This window comes from Pagrus major, chromosome 20, assembly GCF_040436345.1.
Source record: "Pagrus major chromosome 20, Pma_NU_1.0".
Classification (NCBI taxonomy): Eukaryota; Metazoa; Chordata; class Actinopteri; order Spariformes; family Sparidae; genus Pagrus; species Pagrus major.
The window spans coordinates 26984595-27003913 of NC_133234.1; the positions used below are offsets into that span (position 1 = coordinate 26984595).

At 39.1% G+C, this 19319-nt stretch overlaps 1 protein-coding gene across 1 annotated transcript; it reads left to right on the forward strand.

Annotated features, from left to right (window-relative positions):
• Positions 1-11402: 11402 nt before the first annotated feature.
• On the forward strand, positions 11403-18662 carry LOC141015322 (neoverrucotoxin subunit alpha-like). The gene is made up of 4 exons (XM_073489323.1): positions 11403-11609; positions 13681-13780; positions 14142-15635; positions 16300-18662. The coding sequence occupies exons 2-4, from the start codon at positions 13690-13692 to the stop codon at positions 16842-16844; spliced, it is 2130 nt and encodes a 709-aa protein (XP_073345424.1). The 5' UTR covers positions 11403-11609; positions 13681-13689; the 3' UTR covers positions 16845-18662.
• The last annotated feature ends 657 nt before the right edge of the window (positions 18663-19319 follow it).

A 19319-nucleotide genomic window follows, 5' to 3' on the forward strand; every position in this document is an offset into this window, starting at 1 on the left:
CTGGTTGTCCACAAGTAAAGAGATCCTCGACTCTCTGCGATAGGCTGACACATTCATTTAATACAAAAAGATGTCTTAAATTTAAGGAAAGAAATTGCTCAAGCTGATATGATCCATCTTCTATTTGATGGTGTTAAATCTGACGGGTTATTTCATTGGACTTTTTCTGCTGTTGTGATTGTGAAGGTGACACTTTATAAGAGATTCTTTCATAGTTTATGCATTTGAGTAGAAGTTAATCCGACCTTTTAATTAATTGTTAATTGTTGTTAAAAACAATAATAATGCAACAATAATAATGCCCAAAAACAATAATAATGCACGTGCCCTGTTTGCTACTGTCGACAGGCTAACAAACCCTCCTGTGCCAGTAGCCTCTGAACATCTATCTACCAGGGCCTGTAATGAATTTGCATCCTTCTTCACTGACAAAATTCAGAAAATTAGACAAGCGGTCAGTGCCACTGTACCAGGTACAGAAGCTGTGTTATCCATGTGTCCACCTAAAACCAACTCTAACACTATGACACAATTTGATCCACTCAATGACAAAAACCTGCAAGAAATAATACAACATTTGAAATCTTCCTCCTGCTGCCTTGATATTTTACCAGCAGGGTTCTTCAAAAAAGTTTCAGACTGCATGACTTCAGATCTGCTACAGATTGTCAACATGTCTCTTCTTTCAGGCATCTTCCCCCAAGCCATGAAAACTGCAGTCATTAAACAGCTCCTGAAGAAGAACAATCTAGACACATCAGTAATGAATAATTATAGGCCCATATCAAACCTCCCAATTTTAGGTAAAATCATTGAAAAAGCTGTTTTTCAACAGCTGAACAATTACTTAATAATAAATGGCTGTTTTGATGTCTTCCAATCAGGATTTCGACCACATCACAGCACTGAAACCGCTCTAATCAAGGTCATCAATGACATTCATTTAAACACAGACAGTGGCAAAATTTCAGTCTTAGTATTACTGGATCTCAGTGCTGCGTTTGACACAGTCGACCACAACATAATACTGGACCAACTGGAAAACTGGGTGGGACTCTCTGGTACAGCACTAAATTGGTTTAAATCCTATCTAAATGATAAAGACTACTTTGTGTCTATAGGTAATTACACATCTGAACGGATGAAAATGACAAGCGGAGTACCCCAGGGCTCCATTCTGGGGCCTCTACTATTCAACATTTAAATGCTTCCTTTTAGCTCAGATAATGGAAAACAACAAAATATGTTACCATAGTTATGCAGATGACACACAAATGTACATAACCATATCACCAGGGGACTGTAATCCCATACAAACTCTAAGTAGATGCATTGAACAAATCAATGATTGGATGTGTCAGAGTTTTCTTGAGTTAAACAAAGATAAGACTGAAATAATTGTTTTTGGAGCCAAGGAAGAACGACTAATAGTCTCTGCTCAGCTTCAATCTGTAATGTTGAAAACTGCAAACCAAGCCAGAAACCTCGGTGTAATCATGGACTCAGACCTGAATTTCAGCAGCCACATTAAGTCAATTACAAAGTCGGCCTACTATCATCTTAAAAATATATCCAGGATAAAAGGACTTATGTCTCGGCAGGATTTGGAAAAACTTGTCCATGCATTTATCTTCAGCAGACTCGACTACTGTAACGGTGTCTTTACAGGACTCTCTAAAAGATCCATCAGACAGCTGCAGCTGATCCAGAACGCTGCTGCTCGAGTCCTAACAAGAACCAAAAAAGTAGATCACATCACTCCAGTTCTCAGATCTTTACACTGGCTTCCTGTCAGTCAAAGAATAGATGTCAAAATCCTGTTGTTGGTTTATAAAGCACTGACTGGTTTTGGGCCAAAATACATTTCTGATCTGCTGCCAGGTTACGAACCATCCAGACCTCTGAGGTCGTCAGGTACAGGTCTGCTTTCAGTCCCTACAGTCAAAACTAAACATGGAGAAGCAGCGTTCAATTATTATGCTCCACATATCTGGAACAAACTCCCTGAAAACTGCAGGTCTGCTCCGACTCTCACCTCTTTTAAATCAAGGTTGAAGACCTTTCTGTTTGCCACTGCCTTTCACTGAAGCAATTTTAAGGCTTTGAACTGCAGTGTAACTTTTAATTTCTATTCTTGTCTCTTTTTTTATTTTATTTTTTTAAATTGAATAGTAATTTTTGCTGGATTTCTGTTGATCATTGTGATAGTTGGGCGACTTGGACCAATTCAGGGCAGAGTAATACCGGGTTCTGGGAATGCTGGAGCTAATAGGAAAAAAAGGTGTTTTTTCCTATTAAGCTGTTTTACCGCTGGATTGGGGGCCAACTCAGGGCCGAGTGGAACCAAGTGGAGACACGGGGTCTCTTAAGGTTATCACCGCTGGTTGGCTGCTTTTTTTTCTGGGACGAGTGACAAGTAGAACAATGGGAGGTAAATCCAGCAAAAACCAGGAAGCTGGCGTAGGAAACCTATTCTATTTTAGCCTACTTTCCTATTTCTTAACTTGTTTTGATGTTTTGTTTTTATGTATTTTAAATGCTTTTACTGTAATTTTTATGCGCCTGTAAAGCACTTTGAGTTGCCTTGTGTCTGAATTGTGCTATACAAATAAACTTGCCTTGCCTTGCCTTTAATTAATTGTTCAGGTTTTTCAGGGATCTTGAAGATGCCTCATTGAAAAAAACAGACCTCACAGTTTATAGAGTGAGCGTTCCTCCAGTTTGACCTTTTAAAATGAGTCATTCTGAGAGTACGGTAAATCCCTCACCACCCATACTGCACACTCTGTTGTTAACCGGACATACTAACATAAAAAAGTCCTGAAATATGTGTCACAACAACAGCAGGGGCCTCATGTATCAATGTTGCGTACGCACAAAAACGTGGCGTACGTCATTTTCCACGCCAACGGTCAGATGTATCAAAAGTGAAATGACCGTGGAAATGTGCGGTGCCCCACGCCAGCTTCATGGCTGGCGTACGCACGTTTCTACAGCTATTGTTCCTTTGGCGACACGTTGAGGTGATGCTGGGAAACTGTTAATTATGTGAAAACAATTAGTCCTCAGAGTAATGTGCACATCAGAGACACATTAATGGACAATAAACACACACGTGTTTGCAACCATATGGATGGATATAAAAGCATGCGCAAAGTGATGAAAAAATGGCATTAACAATGGCAGCCTCGGCCTTGTTAGAAGACATCGCAAATGGTAATGTCAGACGTGAGAGGGTGTTTAGAGAACGGGAAGATCCGTTGGCAAATGACGACAACTGGCTCATGAGTCGTTTTAGGTTGCCGAGGCCAGTGTTACTGGAGCTGAATTGGGATCGTAAGAATGTCATCCAGGTACATCAAATTCCCAATGCTGTTGAACAGGCCAACATTAAAGCGCAATTTGCAGCAAGAGCCGGTGTCCGTAAATTCGTTTGTGTCAACAGGAAACATTTTCATTCAATTAATGTTCAAATAATATGTGATGCGCAAATGCAGCTCACCAACATCGTGGCAAGGTGGCCTGGTTCAACGCCTGACTCGTTCATTCTTACCAATAGCATGGTTGGTAACAGGCTGGAGGCTGGCACGGTGCGCGATGGGTGGCTTCCCGATGATTAAATAATGTATCCCTTTAATTGCGCCCCGAATGTAAACCAGCACAATGCCCATTTGGGCACGTGCATTCAAATATATGCATTTGTTTTTCCCTGGTGAAAATAGAGCGGCAGAGCTGTCTAACAAGCCCTTTATTGTCTCCTTGTGTTCAGTATTTGTGTCAATAAACGCGTGCGTAAAGTTGGAAATGTCACACTGCAGTAGCCACGGCGCACTTCTGCAGTCATTAATATAAGTGCGATCAGTCTTGTCAATCCTTGTAATGAAGTTGTTTTGTCCTTCTGTTTGTTTCCCACTAAAGGTAGCATATATATATATATTTTATTATTATTATATATATATATTTTATTATTATTATATTTATTTTTTTTCCAGTGAGTGTGCGCTGCTCCGACCCCACAGCGTTCACTGCCTCACACACAAGCTCCCACTCACATTTCTTTTTTTTGGTGTTTATCCCTGACGAGAGGCCCAAATGATACAGATCTTCGTGTCTCGACTTCATTTAATAACGTTTCGAGCTCAGACTCGGTGAAGTTGCGCTTCTTCCCTTTACTCATGGTGTAAATCTGATGGTGCAGAGAGGGGAATCCCCGGTGCAGGCCCTATTTAAATTGATTTGCATATTTAAATGGGGGCGTGGACAGGGAGGAGTTTAGCACTTCTACATGTGCGCTCAATTCCACGTTGATTGGGATGTACAAAGGAAAAGTGCTTGGATCCATGCGTGCGCACACTTTGATACATCTGATTTTTTTTGTGCGTACGACAGTTTCTGGATTCTAGCGTACGCCATGTTTCAGTAGGAAATCCACGCAAGTCTTAGTACATGAGGCCCCTGGTGATTATAGAAGCCAGGCTGGTTTTGTCTCTCTAAGCAAGTCATTGGTTGCAGATTGTGACAAAGACTGTTCCCAACTGAGGTCAGGGGGTTGGTCTGGAGAGTCTATCACTGTTTACACTATTTGGTAAATGTTACATACACTACATACATGTATGAATATACACGGCACCACAGTAGCTCAGTTGGTCGAGCATGCAACCCATGTACAGAGGCCGCTCTCTGACCACATTTCCTGTCATCTCGAAGCTGTCCTGTAAATAAAGCCATGAAAAGGCATATATACATATATATATATATATATATATATACACATATATATATATATATATATATATGTATATATATATATATATATATACACATATATATATATATGTGTGTGTGTGTGTACATATATATATATATATACACACACATATATATTAGTGGTGCTTGAAAGTTTGTGAACCCTTTAAATTCTTCTATATTTCTGCATAAACATGACCTAAAACATCATCAGATTTTCCTAAAAGTCCCAAAAGTAGATAAAGAGAACCCAATTAAACAAATGAGACAAAAATATTATACTTGGCCATTTATGTATTGAGGAAAATGATCCAATATTACATATCTGTGAGTGGCATAAGTTTGAACCTCTAGGATTGGCAGTTACTTTGAAGAGTCAGGTGTTTTCAATCAATGAGATGACAATCAGACAATCAGTGGGCGCCCTGTTCTATTTAAAGTACAGCGATCTATCAGAGCCTGATCTTCACAACACATGTTTGTGAAAGTGTATCATGGCATGAACAAAGGAGGTTTCTGAGGACCTCAGAAAAAGAGTTGTTGATGCTCATCAGGCCGGAAAAGGTTACAAAACCATCTCTAAAGGTTTGAACTCCACCAATCCACAGTCAGACAGATTGTGTACAAATGGAGGAAATTCAAGACCATTGTTACCCTCCCCAGGAGTGGTCGACCAACAAAGATCACTCCAAGAGCAAGACGTATAATCGTCGGCGAGGTCCCCAGGGTAACTTCTAAGCAACTAAAGGTCTCTCTCACATTGGCTAATATTAATGTTCATGAGTCCACCGTCAGGAGAACACTGAACAACAATGGTGTGCATGGCAGGGTTGCAAGGAGAAAGCCACTGCTCTCCAAAAAGAACATTGCTGCCCGTCTGCAGTTTGCTAAAGATCACGTGGACAAGCCAGAAGACTACTGGAAAAATGTTTTGTGGATGGATGAGACCAAAATAGAACTTTCTGGTTTAATGAGAAGCATTATGTTTGGAGAAAGGAAAACACTGCATTCCAGCATAAGAACCTTATCCCCTCTGTGAAACATGGTGGTGGTAGTATCGTGGTTTGGGCCTGTTTTGCTGCATCTGGGCCAGGACGGCTTGCCATCGTTGATTGAACAATGAATTCTGAAATATACCAGCATATCCTAAAGGAAAATGTCAGAACATCTGTCCGTGCACTGAATCTCAAGAGAATGTAGGTCATGCAGCAAAACAACGACCGTAAGCACACAAGTCATTCTACCAAAGAATTGTTAAAGAAGAATAAAGTTAATGTTTTGGAATGGCCAAGTCAAAGTCCTGACCTTCATCCGATCAAAATGTTGTGGAAGGACCTGAAGCGAGCAGTTCATGTGAGGAAACCCACCAACATCCCGGAGTTTAAACTTTTCTGTACGGAGGAATGGGCTAAAATTCCTCCAAGTCGATGTGCAGGACTAATCAACAGTTACCGGAAACATTCAGTTGCAGTTATTGCTGCACAAGGGAGTCACACCAGATACTGAAAGCAAAGGTTCACATACTTTTGCCACTCACAGATATGTAATATTGGATCATTTTCCTCAATAAATAAAAGACCAAGTCTAATATTTTTGTCTCATTTGTTTAGTTGGGTTCTCTTTATCTACTTTAAGGACTTTTAGGAAAATTTGATGATGTTTTAGGTCATATTTATGCAGAAATATGGAAAAATCTAAAGGGTTCAGAAACTTCCAAGCACCACTGTACATACATACTTACATGTAATGAGCCAATCAGCTTGAGCCAATTATAGACTGTGTGCAGAGCTGCAGTGACCTGTGTTCACCTGCTGAGGGCGCCGTCAGCACAGACACTTACTGTCTGCTGCAGGAGAGCAGAAGAGCTGCAACTGATGCTGTTAACAAATCATTGAATCCATAATGACATGGAAGCTTATTTCTGCCAGTTAAAGGAAAAATAATGTGAAATCTAAGTTTGATGAAAAAATGATTCCATGTTAAGTCACAATAAGGAGAAAAAAAGTCAAAAACTTAAATAAAAAGTCTAAATTATGAGATACAAAAGTCAACGTTCATTTCATAATTTTGACTCACCATGGGAATATATGTATTACTTTGAATCAAGGCTCAATTTTCATCATTTCTCAAGGCTTCATTAATTTGTTAATAAAATAAGAAAGAAAATAGTTAAAAATGTCAAAAGTGACGTCTTCAAATGTCTTTTTTTTTGTTCAACCAACAGTAAGAAAACCTAAATTATTCCATTTACAGTGATAATAAACAGAAATTCTCACAAAAACTTTTGCCCAGTACTTTAAAAAAAAAACTTTTTTGTCATGTTTTATGGACAAACAATAAAGATCATACCAATCAAAAGAACAGTCTGCAGATGAAATCAATAAAGACTTTTAGTTGAAGCTCTGTTTTCCTTATTGCCTGCTGATTATTAACCTTTCTGATTACTTGTAGAGCACTACACTCTGAAGCAGTCATACGGTTAATTGAGAAAATAAGACTAATTAAATTATCTGATTCCATCTGTTTACTAATATTTGAACACTTGCACATTCATTAATATTTTAAATGAGCTCCATCAGTATAAATAAAACTGAGGATTTCTCTTCTGTCAGTTGTTTCAGCTCTGACTGAGGAAACCACAATGACCAGAAACACAAATCTTGTCTGTTTATTTGCACAGATTTTGATTTTATTTGTCACATTTTGCACCATGAAGTTTAGTTCTGTTAACAGAATTAATGTTTTCTGAGCTGATACCAACTGAATGAATTCAGTCCTGATGTTCCAGATATAAAAACACAACCTCACCTGTGTTTAATCATTGTGAGGTGACAAACTAACAAACAGGCTGATTATCTATTTATTATTATTGTTGTTGTTGTTAATGTCTGTGTTTGTAACAGAGACTGTATAGAACAGAGACTGAGTCACTACAAACTAGGACCTTTTCCGATTTGTTTTTTCCAACCCATCCTAGAGCATAAATATGACGTCCAGCTCAACAGCACTTCTATCATGTGATGACCGTCTGCAGATCTCACTTCCATGACTGGGAGCCACAACTGCAGACCCTGTTTCTCCTGTTATTCTTTGATTCATCCGTAACAAACCTGCACATAATCTTTGTACTTAATGTTCATAAAACTCACTCACTGGATCTGCACTTTTTTTTCGTTTTTTGATTTGAAGTATTTTCATATCCACCGCCAAATTTTCTCGGATCCACGCGGGGTTTACAGACCATATAACGGTTGGACAAAACTCTTTTTCATGCACTCCCAAGTCTCTTGCCACTGCATCTCCTATCCATCCAAAACTTAATTTTTGTGTTGTTTCCCTTTCACAGCTGGCCTGTAACACACATAGATATAGATATAGATATATATACATATATATATAGATATAGATATATATGTGTGTATATATATAGATATAGATATGATATATATGCATATATATATATGTGTGAGATATATACTGCCGGGCCTCACAGATATCCACCTAATCTCACTAATCTGAGCTGCCGGGGATTCAGATGTTCATAAACTGTTAAAAAACATTTTCACCATTCAATTTACAGATTAATAAAATATGGACTTCCTACTTTTTATCATGTTTATAACTTTTTAATCTCATAATTTGACTTCTTATTTTATAATGACTCGGTAGAACCATTCATCCCGACGCAGATTCAAAAGATGCAGTTCATGTGTTTGTATATTTGTCTATAAATAACTGTATATATGAATCAATGAACTGTATTCAGGGTTTTCTGATGATCAATGAGCCTTTTAACATGACAAACTTGGATTAGCTAACACAGTGTTACATTGGACCACAGGAGGGATGGCAGCTGAAATAGTCTCTGTACTCGTATGTAGATATTCAACTGAAATCAGCTTTTTCCAAATAAAATAGTAGTTTATCACATTAATAATGTCTGAACTGTATCTCTGATTAATTTAATGGATTTTTTTTTAAAATAAGGACATTTCTCAGTGACCCCAAACTTTTGAGCAGTTGTGTACATTTTCTAAGTAAACAATTACTGTAAGAATTTCACCATAATTCATTAATTAAAAAACATGTAAAGAAAATCCCTGATGCATTCGAACTGTTGCGTCATTGTTTAACATGCTGATCTCTGATTCGCACAGTATAGATCACTGTGCAAGGGGGGAAGGGAAATAAAACCACGAGGATATTGGTTGGCAAACTTGCAAACAATGGTTGATGAGATGTTAGGACTGTGTGAAATATGTGATCAAAACAATGTATGAAAATGAATTACAACAGCAATCGGTCACTTTCCAGTGCCAGAAGGACCAGTCAAACAACTCCAAGCACTAGTCAGTGGGGATAATGGAAATATAGTTGGCCTAATAAGATTTACTGTAGTTCATGTGTTAGACGTCAATACCAGTTTACACACGTTTACATGTACAAATATTACCCTATTCATCATTATCTGCCTGCAGAGCTGCTCTTTGTTCTGTTTCATTCTCAAGTCTGAGACGAGACCACATTAAAAGTCTCTAATATCGTGAAGTAAACCTGGAAATAATCAGAGAGGTTTGAGGATTCAGAGGGTGAATTAAAGTGTCAGAGGTCAAATCATTATTCTAAAGAGGGTTTATTTCAGCATCAATCATGGCTGTACTCTGGTTTCTAGGTGCAGGGAAAACACTACTTTGACACTACTTTGGTGCAGAGGTGGTCCCAATAAAATAGCAGGAAATACAGAAATAAAGACACACGTACAGGGACACGTCACTATAAAGACATTACAAAGTCCGAGGCCAATTCTATAGAACTGGGACTGGGGTTTTTTTCTGTGTTTGAATAGCTGTTGATTAACTGCTAAATCAGATAACCTATGATTTATCATCTGTGTATTTTAACTGAGAGAACATTACTCATACCAGGAAGTTTAAAATAATTTAGGTGGTTGTTGTTACGTTAAAACCAATTTTACAGCTATGACACGATATAAAGCAAATTACTAAAAATAAGTTTAATTAGATAAAAATGACAGAAAATAAGCACAAAAGCAAGCGGTGTGACAGCAACATGATTCACTGGAAAGGCCATAACTCAGTGGTTAGGATATTAAGACCTCTGCTCTTCCTCCTCTGCAGGCTGAGGATCGTCATCATGAACTTCAGGATACTCTGTAACTTCTGCAGCAGAAGACTGACAACGGGAAACCAGAAGTAGAGGAGACCCAGTGAGCAAAAAGTGGTCTAGATCATGTCTCATGTCATCTCTCTATGTGATCCGAGTCATTGTTGAACTTCAGTATTAAACCACAGTGAACACCATCAGTCCATCTCCTGCACTGAGTGCTGTAAACACAACAACTAAAAGGTTTAATAATGTTTTAACTGCTGCAGGAGCTGTGTGTTATAAGAGCCGCTATCGTACAACACATTGTCACTTGTTTTAATGTCCTGCTGTCGTGGTCAGTACTGGTGGATGTTAAATCCACTGCATTCAAACAGCGTTTTTCTAGACTTTGCCTCAACCGGTCACACACATACTCACACACTGATGGCAAAGACTGATTCATGAATTCATATTCATTTTTATACCAAACTGGAAGAATTAAACTGAAGAATCATATCACAAAGTACGATTACAGCCATGTTAACAGCAGAGGTTATGATTGTTGATACAACTGCTTATATCTGCTGACAGTTTACTGTCAAGTGTTTATATGCTGCTAATTACAGGGCCAACATGTTGGTCAAGACTCAAGTCACATTGTAAAAACTCTACACAGTCAGTGAAACAGAAGTCTACGTGGACCAAAACTGCGAATCTTTTCTTTCACTGCTTTCACACAATCTGCAAACTCTGTTCTCATTCCTACCCCACCTGCAAAACGTGTTTTTAATGTTAATGCACTGTTTTCAAAACTGGTGACGACAAAAACTAATATTTTTTTCAGCTCGAATAGTTGTTCAGCAGGTTAATAATGTCTAAACTGTAATTTTGATCAATTACTGTAACTTTAATTGAATAGATGTGCTTTTCCTTAAAAAATGAGGACATTTTTAAATGGCCGTACTGTACTGAACGTCTGTTTGGATGCAATCAAATTGAATCTTTTTCTTTGTGGAAGAAACCACTGATTGACTGTGACTGAACTGGTCTTTATTTAACAACCAGTGAATTTCATGGAAACATGAAATTTGGTTTTGAACACTGCATTGTGAACAGTGTGTCATTGTGAATGGCGGTTTGGCAACACTGTGGTAGAAATAGAGAATTAATGGGTGGGGTAAGTGGATCCTTTTTTTTTCTCGAGCCCCTGCCCCCCTAAATGTCTGAGCACGTCCCTGGTGCTAAGAGCCGCGTCTCACCTGTCAGCCTGTTTGACCTGTCAGAGCCTCGTTGTAGTAATTAAGGTTAAAAGAAATGCTTGTAAAAGGATGTACCGTATAAGCTTATCATTTCTATGTAAAAGATTATAAAACATATTTATTTGAGACTGTTTTATTGTTTTGAGATTGTGTAACTGAGACCAGATTTATGAAGCGGTATGTGCATAAAGAATACAGTTAAAACACATACTGGGGTTCAGGAAAAGTCTGGCAGGAGTGAGAGAAGGCAGCACATTAAGTTACTTGTCTCTTTATTTCTTTAAAGAACAACATTATCACCTGACTACACGTCTCAATCCTGAAGTTGGTTACGTGAGTAAATAATACGTCAATGTTTGTCATGGGAGGAGTCGGTGGAAGAGAGTATCTTACAATATATAAGTAGCCCACCAGAACCAGAAATCATCGGACAAGCGGCTCCAGTTGGAAGTCGAGAAGACTCAGACACGACTCAGCTGATCTGCACAACTTCACCAGGTGAGGACAAACTGGGCTGATGGGTGACAGAAACAGATATGTGTTTAGACTTCTTCTGAACTCCAGTCTGTGTTACAGAGTGGAACATTCATGTACCGTCTCTACATACACTGCAAGTGTCACTAACAAATGGGCTGCAGATGTCTGTGGTGCACCCAGGGATCCAGTTATTATCAGAGCTTTGCGTGGGACTCTAAAGTCACCCGAACCCTTACAAACGTTAGGATAATAGTGGAACAGGTGCGTTTTGTGTGTGTGAGGGAGAAGAGAGTATATACCTGTATCAGTGCAGCAAACGGAAACAGAACACTTTATTACACAAATAAAGAAATATATTCATGTTAAATATTTGCCGAATGAACAAGGAAGCCCAAATAGATAAGAATGTGTTGCAGACAGCGTTTCACAAAGTTTATACAGATCCTTCTAATGAACAAGTCTTAAAATTGAGCGTTTTTTAAGGGAGTCTGGTGACTTTCTCCACTTTCTTTTCCCCCCAAAGAAGTAGCCTACTAGTTCATGTTTACTGGATTTGTATAATTTGACATGTTTGCTGTCATGTGTTCATTAATTTGGTGTAAATGCTGAAATCAGTAGAAACAGTGTGTTCAGAGAGATGCTGGGAGGTAAGAATCACCTCAGACACAGAAGCAGCCAGGATGCACTTTAAACACGAAGTCACACAGCTTTTACAGCAATGCTGCAACAAACCAACACTTTTCACAAGGGAGGAACAATCTTAATGTAGTGCATTTAATGCCAAATTTACAAGAAGGGACCAACGATTTAAAATTTGCCATAACTGTTTCACAACGTTTGTTAAGTTTCTCCTCATTATGCAACAACTCTTAAAATCACTCGATTTGTAAGGGAGTCTGGGATATTGCTGACTTCACTTGTACTGCAACAATCGTGTCAAGTAGATCACAACAACAGTTAATTCTTTTAAATCAGAAAAGGTGTGACAGTGCACACACCACATGCTTCTTTTAACCCATTTATATCATTAATGTAAAAATGACTCACTACATTGAAAAAATCATTATTTGTGATTAAAATAAAGTTGTTGGTAATGTATTAATGACCCACACATATGTGTAATTTTACTGTTTTAATGGGAGCTCAGCTCCTATTTGCTCCTGAGTAACTTGAACTCTGGGTGCACCTGGTTTTACATCGAGATAAGAGATAAGACTTTATTGATCCTCACTGCTGAAATTCAGGCGTAACAGCAGCTTACAGATACTGAAACAAGACAACAGCAAAGATAGAATACACAACAGAATAATAGAAATATAGAATAAAATACTACTAAATAAAAATAAAGACTATATACACATATATACATGTTCACTTCTCACATATGAATACGACCACGGTGGACAGTTGCACTTGGAGTCAAACAGAGTTGTTGATGGGACAGATGATGGTGGTGTGGCGGGGCAGAGGGTCCAGCAGCCGAGGATCACATCTCCGTCCCTCAGCGAAGACCAGTGCCTGTTTAGATGCTCCAGGTCCTGGCTCACCTGGCTCCTGAAGGGAGTGTGAGAAGACGCTCTGATTGGTTTAATTAATGTTCAGCCCAAAACACACCCATGACTAGTTCAGAGACCAAACACAACCTCTTTGTGCCCAGACTATCTGCTGTTTGACGAGCCAAATGGACTTGGACACGCCCTAAACGCGCTACCACCGTGTGCTATAGACCGTCTGAATAGGGCCCTTTGACTTTAGACCAGCTTTTTGTTGGTCTGTGGTGTCGTCGCTTTCTGCTGCCTCAAGATAGCAGTCCGCCATCAGTGCGCCTGAACACACCTCACTTTAAGTCCAACACGTCACAAGAACAAGTACATTTGCTTTTTAAACAACGTGGGCACTGGGCGTGAAAATGACAACTGAGTCGGGCTGAAACTAGCAATGACACTTGCTTTGCACCAGGTGTAAGGTGGAGCCCTATAACAGGGATTATTGTTGGAATATTGAGCTATTTAACACTGATTTCAATAAAAAACATATCACAGCAGCTTTAAGTGTAAATGAAGTCCTGAAGGTTGTGGTGTCTCTTGAACAGATTGAAGAAATGACCTCAGATGTCAAGCACATCGCTGCCCTGGGTCGACCTTTCACCCTAGGAATGCTCTATGATGCTCGCAAAGATGAACTGATCCCAGGTAAGTCATGACATCGACATATAAACTAATATTATATTTAAAACAGTACTGTATATAGTATATCTGTAACTAGGTTCAGGAGATGTCCAAGCTGCTCTGGTCCCTGGCCCACGAATCTAGTTCTCAGATTAACTCATTCATGTTTGTTTGGACCCCAACAAATGTCACATCATCCTGATTTTAATAGTTTGTTCAGTGAAAATTTGGATTCTGACCCAAAAACGATCGTTCTCTCTAACCTCTCTAATCATGTCACAATTGAAATATGATTCTTTGACCACATCATGAAGCCCGATCCAAGATCCAAGTCCACAGTGATTTCCTGCTTTATGAGACAACTGATGTTTTCCAATTTCTTTAGGTTTGACATTGTGGGATCAAAAAACTCTAAAAGAGAAGACAGATGAAACGTCTCAACAAACCAGTAACTCTGAAGTTTCTGCATCTGACTCCATTGAATCCAAGTCCTCTCTGCTGGATATTGAAGCTTCTCTGAAGGTCAGTTTCATGAGTGGACTGGTTGAAGTTGGAGGATCTGCCAAGTATCTGAATGATACGAAGAAATTCAAGAATCAGAGCAGAGTGACGTGTCAGTACAAAGCTACCACACACTTCAATCAGTTGTCAGTGACTCAACATGAAACCATGAACACCCAACAGATGGATGTCATCAAGAAGGGCACAGCAACACATGTAGTCACAGGAATCCTTTATGGGGCAGATGCTTTCTTTGTGTTTGACAGTGAGAAGTTAGAAGCCAGCAGCGTTCAGGACATCCAGGGCCACATGGAGGCAGTGATCAAGAAGATCCCCAAATTTAATCTTGAGGGTAAAGTTGACATCAAACTGACTGATGAAGAAAAAAACCTGACCAAGAAATTCTCCTGCAAATTCTACGGAGACTTTATTCTTGAAAGCAACCCTGCATCATTTGAAGAGGCAGTGAAGACCTATGTCGAGCTTCCAAAGCTGCTGAGAGAAAAAGGAACAAACACTGTTCCTCTGAAGGTCTGGCTGATGCCTCTGAAGGTTTTTGACACTACTGCAGCTGAGCTGAAGAGAGAGATCAGTGTTGGATTAGTGGGGAAGCTGCAAAATGCTTTTGAAGATTTAAGAAAAATACAAATGAGATGCAACGATTCTCTGGACGACACAGTGATGGAGAATTTTCCACAGATCCAAGACGAGTTAAACGAGTTCCAAAACTGTTGTGATCGTTACGTATCCAACCTCAAGACAAACATGGCGAAGAAACTTCCCTCCATCCGTGAAGGTGAAGAAGACGAGAGCTCAGTAGAGAAACTCCTTGAAGACAGAAAGGAGTCACCATTCAGTCATGAAAAACTAGACAAGTGGCTGGATCATAAAGAGAGAGAGATCAACGTCATCAGGTCCTGTGTGGAAATGATGGAGGGAACAAAGATCGTCCCAAATCAGTCAGAGCTGGACAGAGAGGTTCTTGCTGCAGGTGTCCATGATGCTCTGTGCTTCGTCTTCACCTCCCTGCAGAGTGCTGACCCCGGCCTGGATGACATGGACAAATACCTGGATTCACTTAAAGGAAGTACCATTGAAGACCTGGATTCACTTAAAGGAAGTACCAATGAAGTCCCATGGTACTACTCAGCTGAGGTTTTAACCAAAATGAGAGAAAAAGCCAAATATTTCCAAGATATTGCCAAATCTTTGAAGAGCAACAGCAGATTGTGTTTCCTGGTAGCGGCCATCGCAAATGAGAAATACACCGGAGCAACCATCTACCACTACAGGAACGGCATTCTGCTCACTGAGGATTTCACAAAGCCTGACATCACTGATGTGGAGACTGTCACAGACAGAGGAGATTTAATCTGGTGTAAGTATTTTATTTTCACTGTAAGACAAATAAGAACAAATGAGTCTCCTTCAGAAACCTGACTGCTCATTCCTTTTATTACTCTCAGACTTCATTTGAAGCTTTTCTTAGAAAAGTCCTGCAGATTTTCTCGGCGCCGACACTGAAACTGATTTATAGACTTCAAGTGAAATGAGCGACAGTACTGTGGATGCACAGTGGTTAAAGAAGTACTCAGATCCTTTAATTAAGTAAAAGTACCAGAACAATAATAGAAAATGACTCCATACAAGTTAGTCCTGCATTCAAAAGATGACTGTAGTAAAATTATACAGCTGTTATCAGCAAAACATCATCAAAGCATCTGAAGCAGAAGTAGATACTTTTATATATATGTGTAAGAACACAGCTGGACGGAGGCTGAGCTCTGAGAGTTTAATGACCAGCGACTGCTCCACTGTAACTGTTGGCTACATGACAGTCAAACATCATCAACTTAAGTTGGAACTGAAAGTATCTCAAAGTGAAATATTGACTTTCCACCACTGTCCATGAACAGTACGTAGGAGCATGTGACTGAATGTTCAAATATATGAGCCTATCCTTTCAAATGTCTTCATAATAATCCATAAATGTATTTTCAGTATGAATTGTGATCACGATCACGTCTCGTTCTCTCCATCAGACGCCTGTGATCTCACTCTGGACCCAGACACAGCACACAAGAGCCTCATTCTGTCTGAGAGGAACAAGAAGGCGACACATGGAGCAGACCAGTCGTATCCTGACCTCCCACAGAGATTTGATGTTTGGACTCAGGTTCTGTGCAGAGAGGGGCTGACTGGGCGCTGCTACTGGGAGGTGGACTGGGAAAACATTTTTCTATTTGATGTTGCTGTAGCTGTTTGCTACAGAGGGATGTCAAGGAAAGGAGACGGTCAGCAGTCCAGGCTCGGAGGGAATAAACTGTCCTGGTGTTTAGGATACTGGCAGAATTCAGGTTCATCAGGTCTCTTTGCAGAACATGATAATCAGACACATGATTTACCTGTTTCTCCTGCCGTCACCCGTCTGGGAGTGTATCTGGATTGGCCTGCTGGCACTCTGTCTTACTATAAGGTCTCATCTGACACTCTGAGTCACATCTACACCTTCCACACCAAGTTCACTGACCCTGTTTACCCAGGCTTCATGCTTTGGGAGGGATCCAGCGTGTTTCTGTGTCTGTAAACTTGTCAGCACATGATTCAGTTCAGATTCAGTTCAGTTCACTGAAATCACTGATTCAAATGTTTTGATTGTGAAGCGTCATCATGTCAGTCACATAACAATGTCAAATAATATAACGCTTCTTTATGTTTGAGTGTCTTTAGTGCACATGTCATCATGTTTGAGGGTCTTTAGTGCACATGTCATCATGTTTGAGTGTCTTTAGTGCACATGTCATCATGTTTGAGGGTCTTTAGTGCACATGTCATCATGTTTGAGTATCTTTAGTGCACATGTCATCATGTTTGAGTATCTTTAGTGCACATGTCATCATGTTTGAGTATCTTTAGTGCACATGTCATCATGTTTGAGGGTCTTTAGTGCACATGTCATCATGTTTGAGGGTCTTTAGTGCACATGTCATCATGTTTAGTATAGCTGACGGTGTGATGTGTGTGTGATTCTCTATGCATCAGTTCCTTTTGATTCTTCGCACTTTCGTGCTTCAGTAAGGTTTTTTAATTATTTGTTAGTTGCATCGCATATATTTTTTTAATTATGACTTTCTATAATTCCTGACACTTAAAGAGACGGAGCTTATACTGAAACACAGCTGGTTAGTCATCGCAGTTTGTTAAGATAGAAGCTCATAGCTCATGTAAAATGTTTTTAATCCTGTTGATTACGTTAGGATATAAGATGGTTTAAGTGATGATTGTTTGATTAACATTTGTTTCTTTTTATTTGTGCATTATTTTTTAAAGAATTGTCTTTTCAGAGTAAAAGAGGAATCTGACCTGACCTAAAGTTCAATGAATGTCTTATTAAGCACTCTAATTAATTACTGTTCTGATGAAAAAAAACTACTGTTCAGACTTTAAGCACAACACTGATGGTTAAAGAGCTGAAATGTGTCATTTTCTATGTATTGGTCCATGTTGAGTTTATGCACGATCTTCTCATACTGGTTTGGTTTAGACTTTCATTGATTGGTATATCAGATACTTGTTGATTATAACTTTATTTTCTAATTCCTGATACTTAAAGAGCTTACATCAATATATGATTGTTATGTGTCAACACGAGCGTGTTAAGAGGTTTTGTTGAATTTATATTATATATGTTAAGTTGGGATACAAGGTAACTAAAGTGCATATTGTTTCATTTAGCATGTTTCTTTTCTTCTTCATGATGCATTTTAAAGATAATCATCTTTATAGACTACAAGGGGAATCTTTGTTTTTCTCAAATCTGTACCTTAACTCTGATCTTATGTTCAATTAATGATTTTAATGGCCACTGGCCTGCCTCCTGTGTAACTTTCTTATTGTTCTTATTGAGTCTTTTAAATGAATCATTTGAAGTCAGATGGAAATATATGTCCTGTGACCGACTGTCGTCTGCCCTGACACCTGGACAGCAGGAAGTCTAACGGACGTGTTGATGATGCCGCTGCCTTCACCAGCCGATAGATGAGTTTGTGGTTTGATTTTAAGTTGATCTACGGCTGCTGCACCAACTGACACCGTCCTGTGGCCTGTTCACCCAAAATGTACAGAGACTCTCCTGATGTATTCATATGCTAGATCCTGTTTTACAAACGATGTTGTCTGTTGAGAGGAATGAGCTGTGCTAAGGTTGTTGTTGAGGTGTGAATGTATAAAAGGTGCGAGCACGATGATGTTAGGGTTGATTTTTTGTTTGTGCTGACCTTAGAAAGGAATCTTTTGTCATTTGAACTCATTTCTGTACTTTTTCTTTCAACTGTTTGTGATTTAAACCAAAAAAAATATAAAAGCTCAAATAAAACTGGAGTGTATTATGTACATTCCAACCAAAGCTCTTGACTTGGCTTCTTTTTGAGGTCGTCTGATCGAGTCGTCCAGAAGTAAAGAGATCCTCGACTCTCTGCGATAGGCTGACACATTCATTTAATACAAAAAGATGTCTTAAATTTAAGGAAAGAAATTGCTCAAGCTGATATGATCCATCTTCTATTTGATGGTGTTAAATCTGACGGGTTATTTCATTGGACTTTTTCTGCTGTTGTGATTGTGAAGGTGACACTTTATAAGAGATTCTTTCATAGTTTATGCATTTGAGTAGAAGTTAATCCGACCTTTTAATTAATTGTTAATTGTTGTTAAAAACAATAATAATGCAACAATAATAATGCCCAAAAACAATAATAATGCACGTGCCCTGTTTGCTACTGTCGACAGGCTAACAAACCCTCCTGTGCCAGTAGCCTCTGAACATCTATCTACCAGGGCCTGTAATGAATTTGCATCCTTCTTCACTGACAAAATTCAGAAAATTAGACAAGCGGTCAGTGCCACTGTACCAGGTACAGAAGCTGTGTTATCCATGTGTCCACCTAAAACCAACTCTAACACTATGACACAATTTGATCCACTCAATGACAAAAACCTGCAAGAAATAATACAACATTTGAAATCTTCCTCCTGCTGCCTTGATATTTTACCAGCAGGGTTC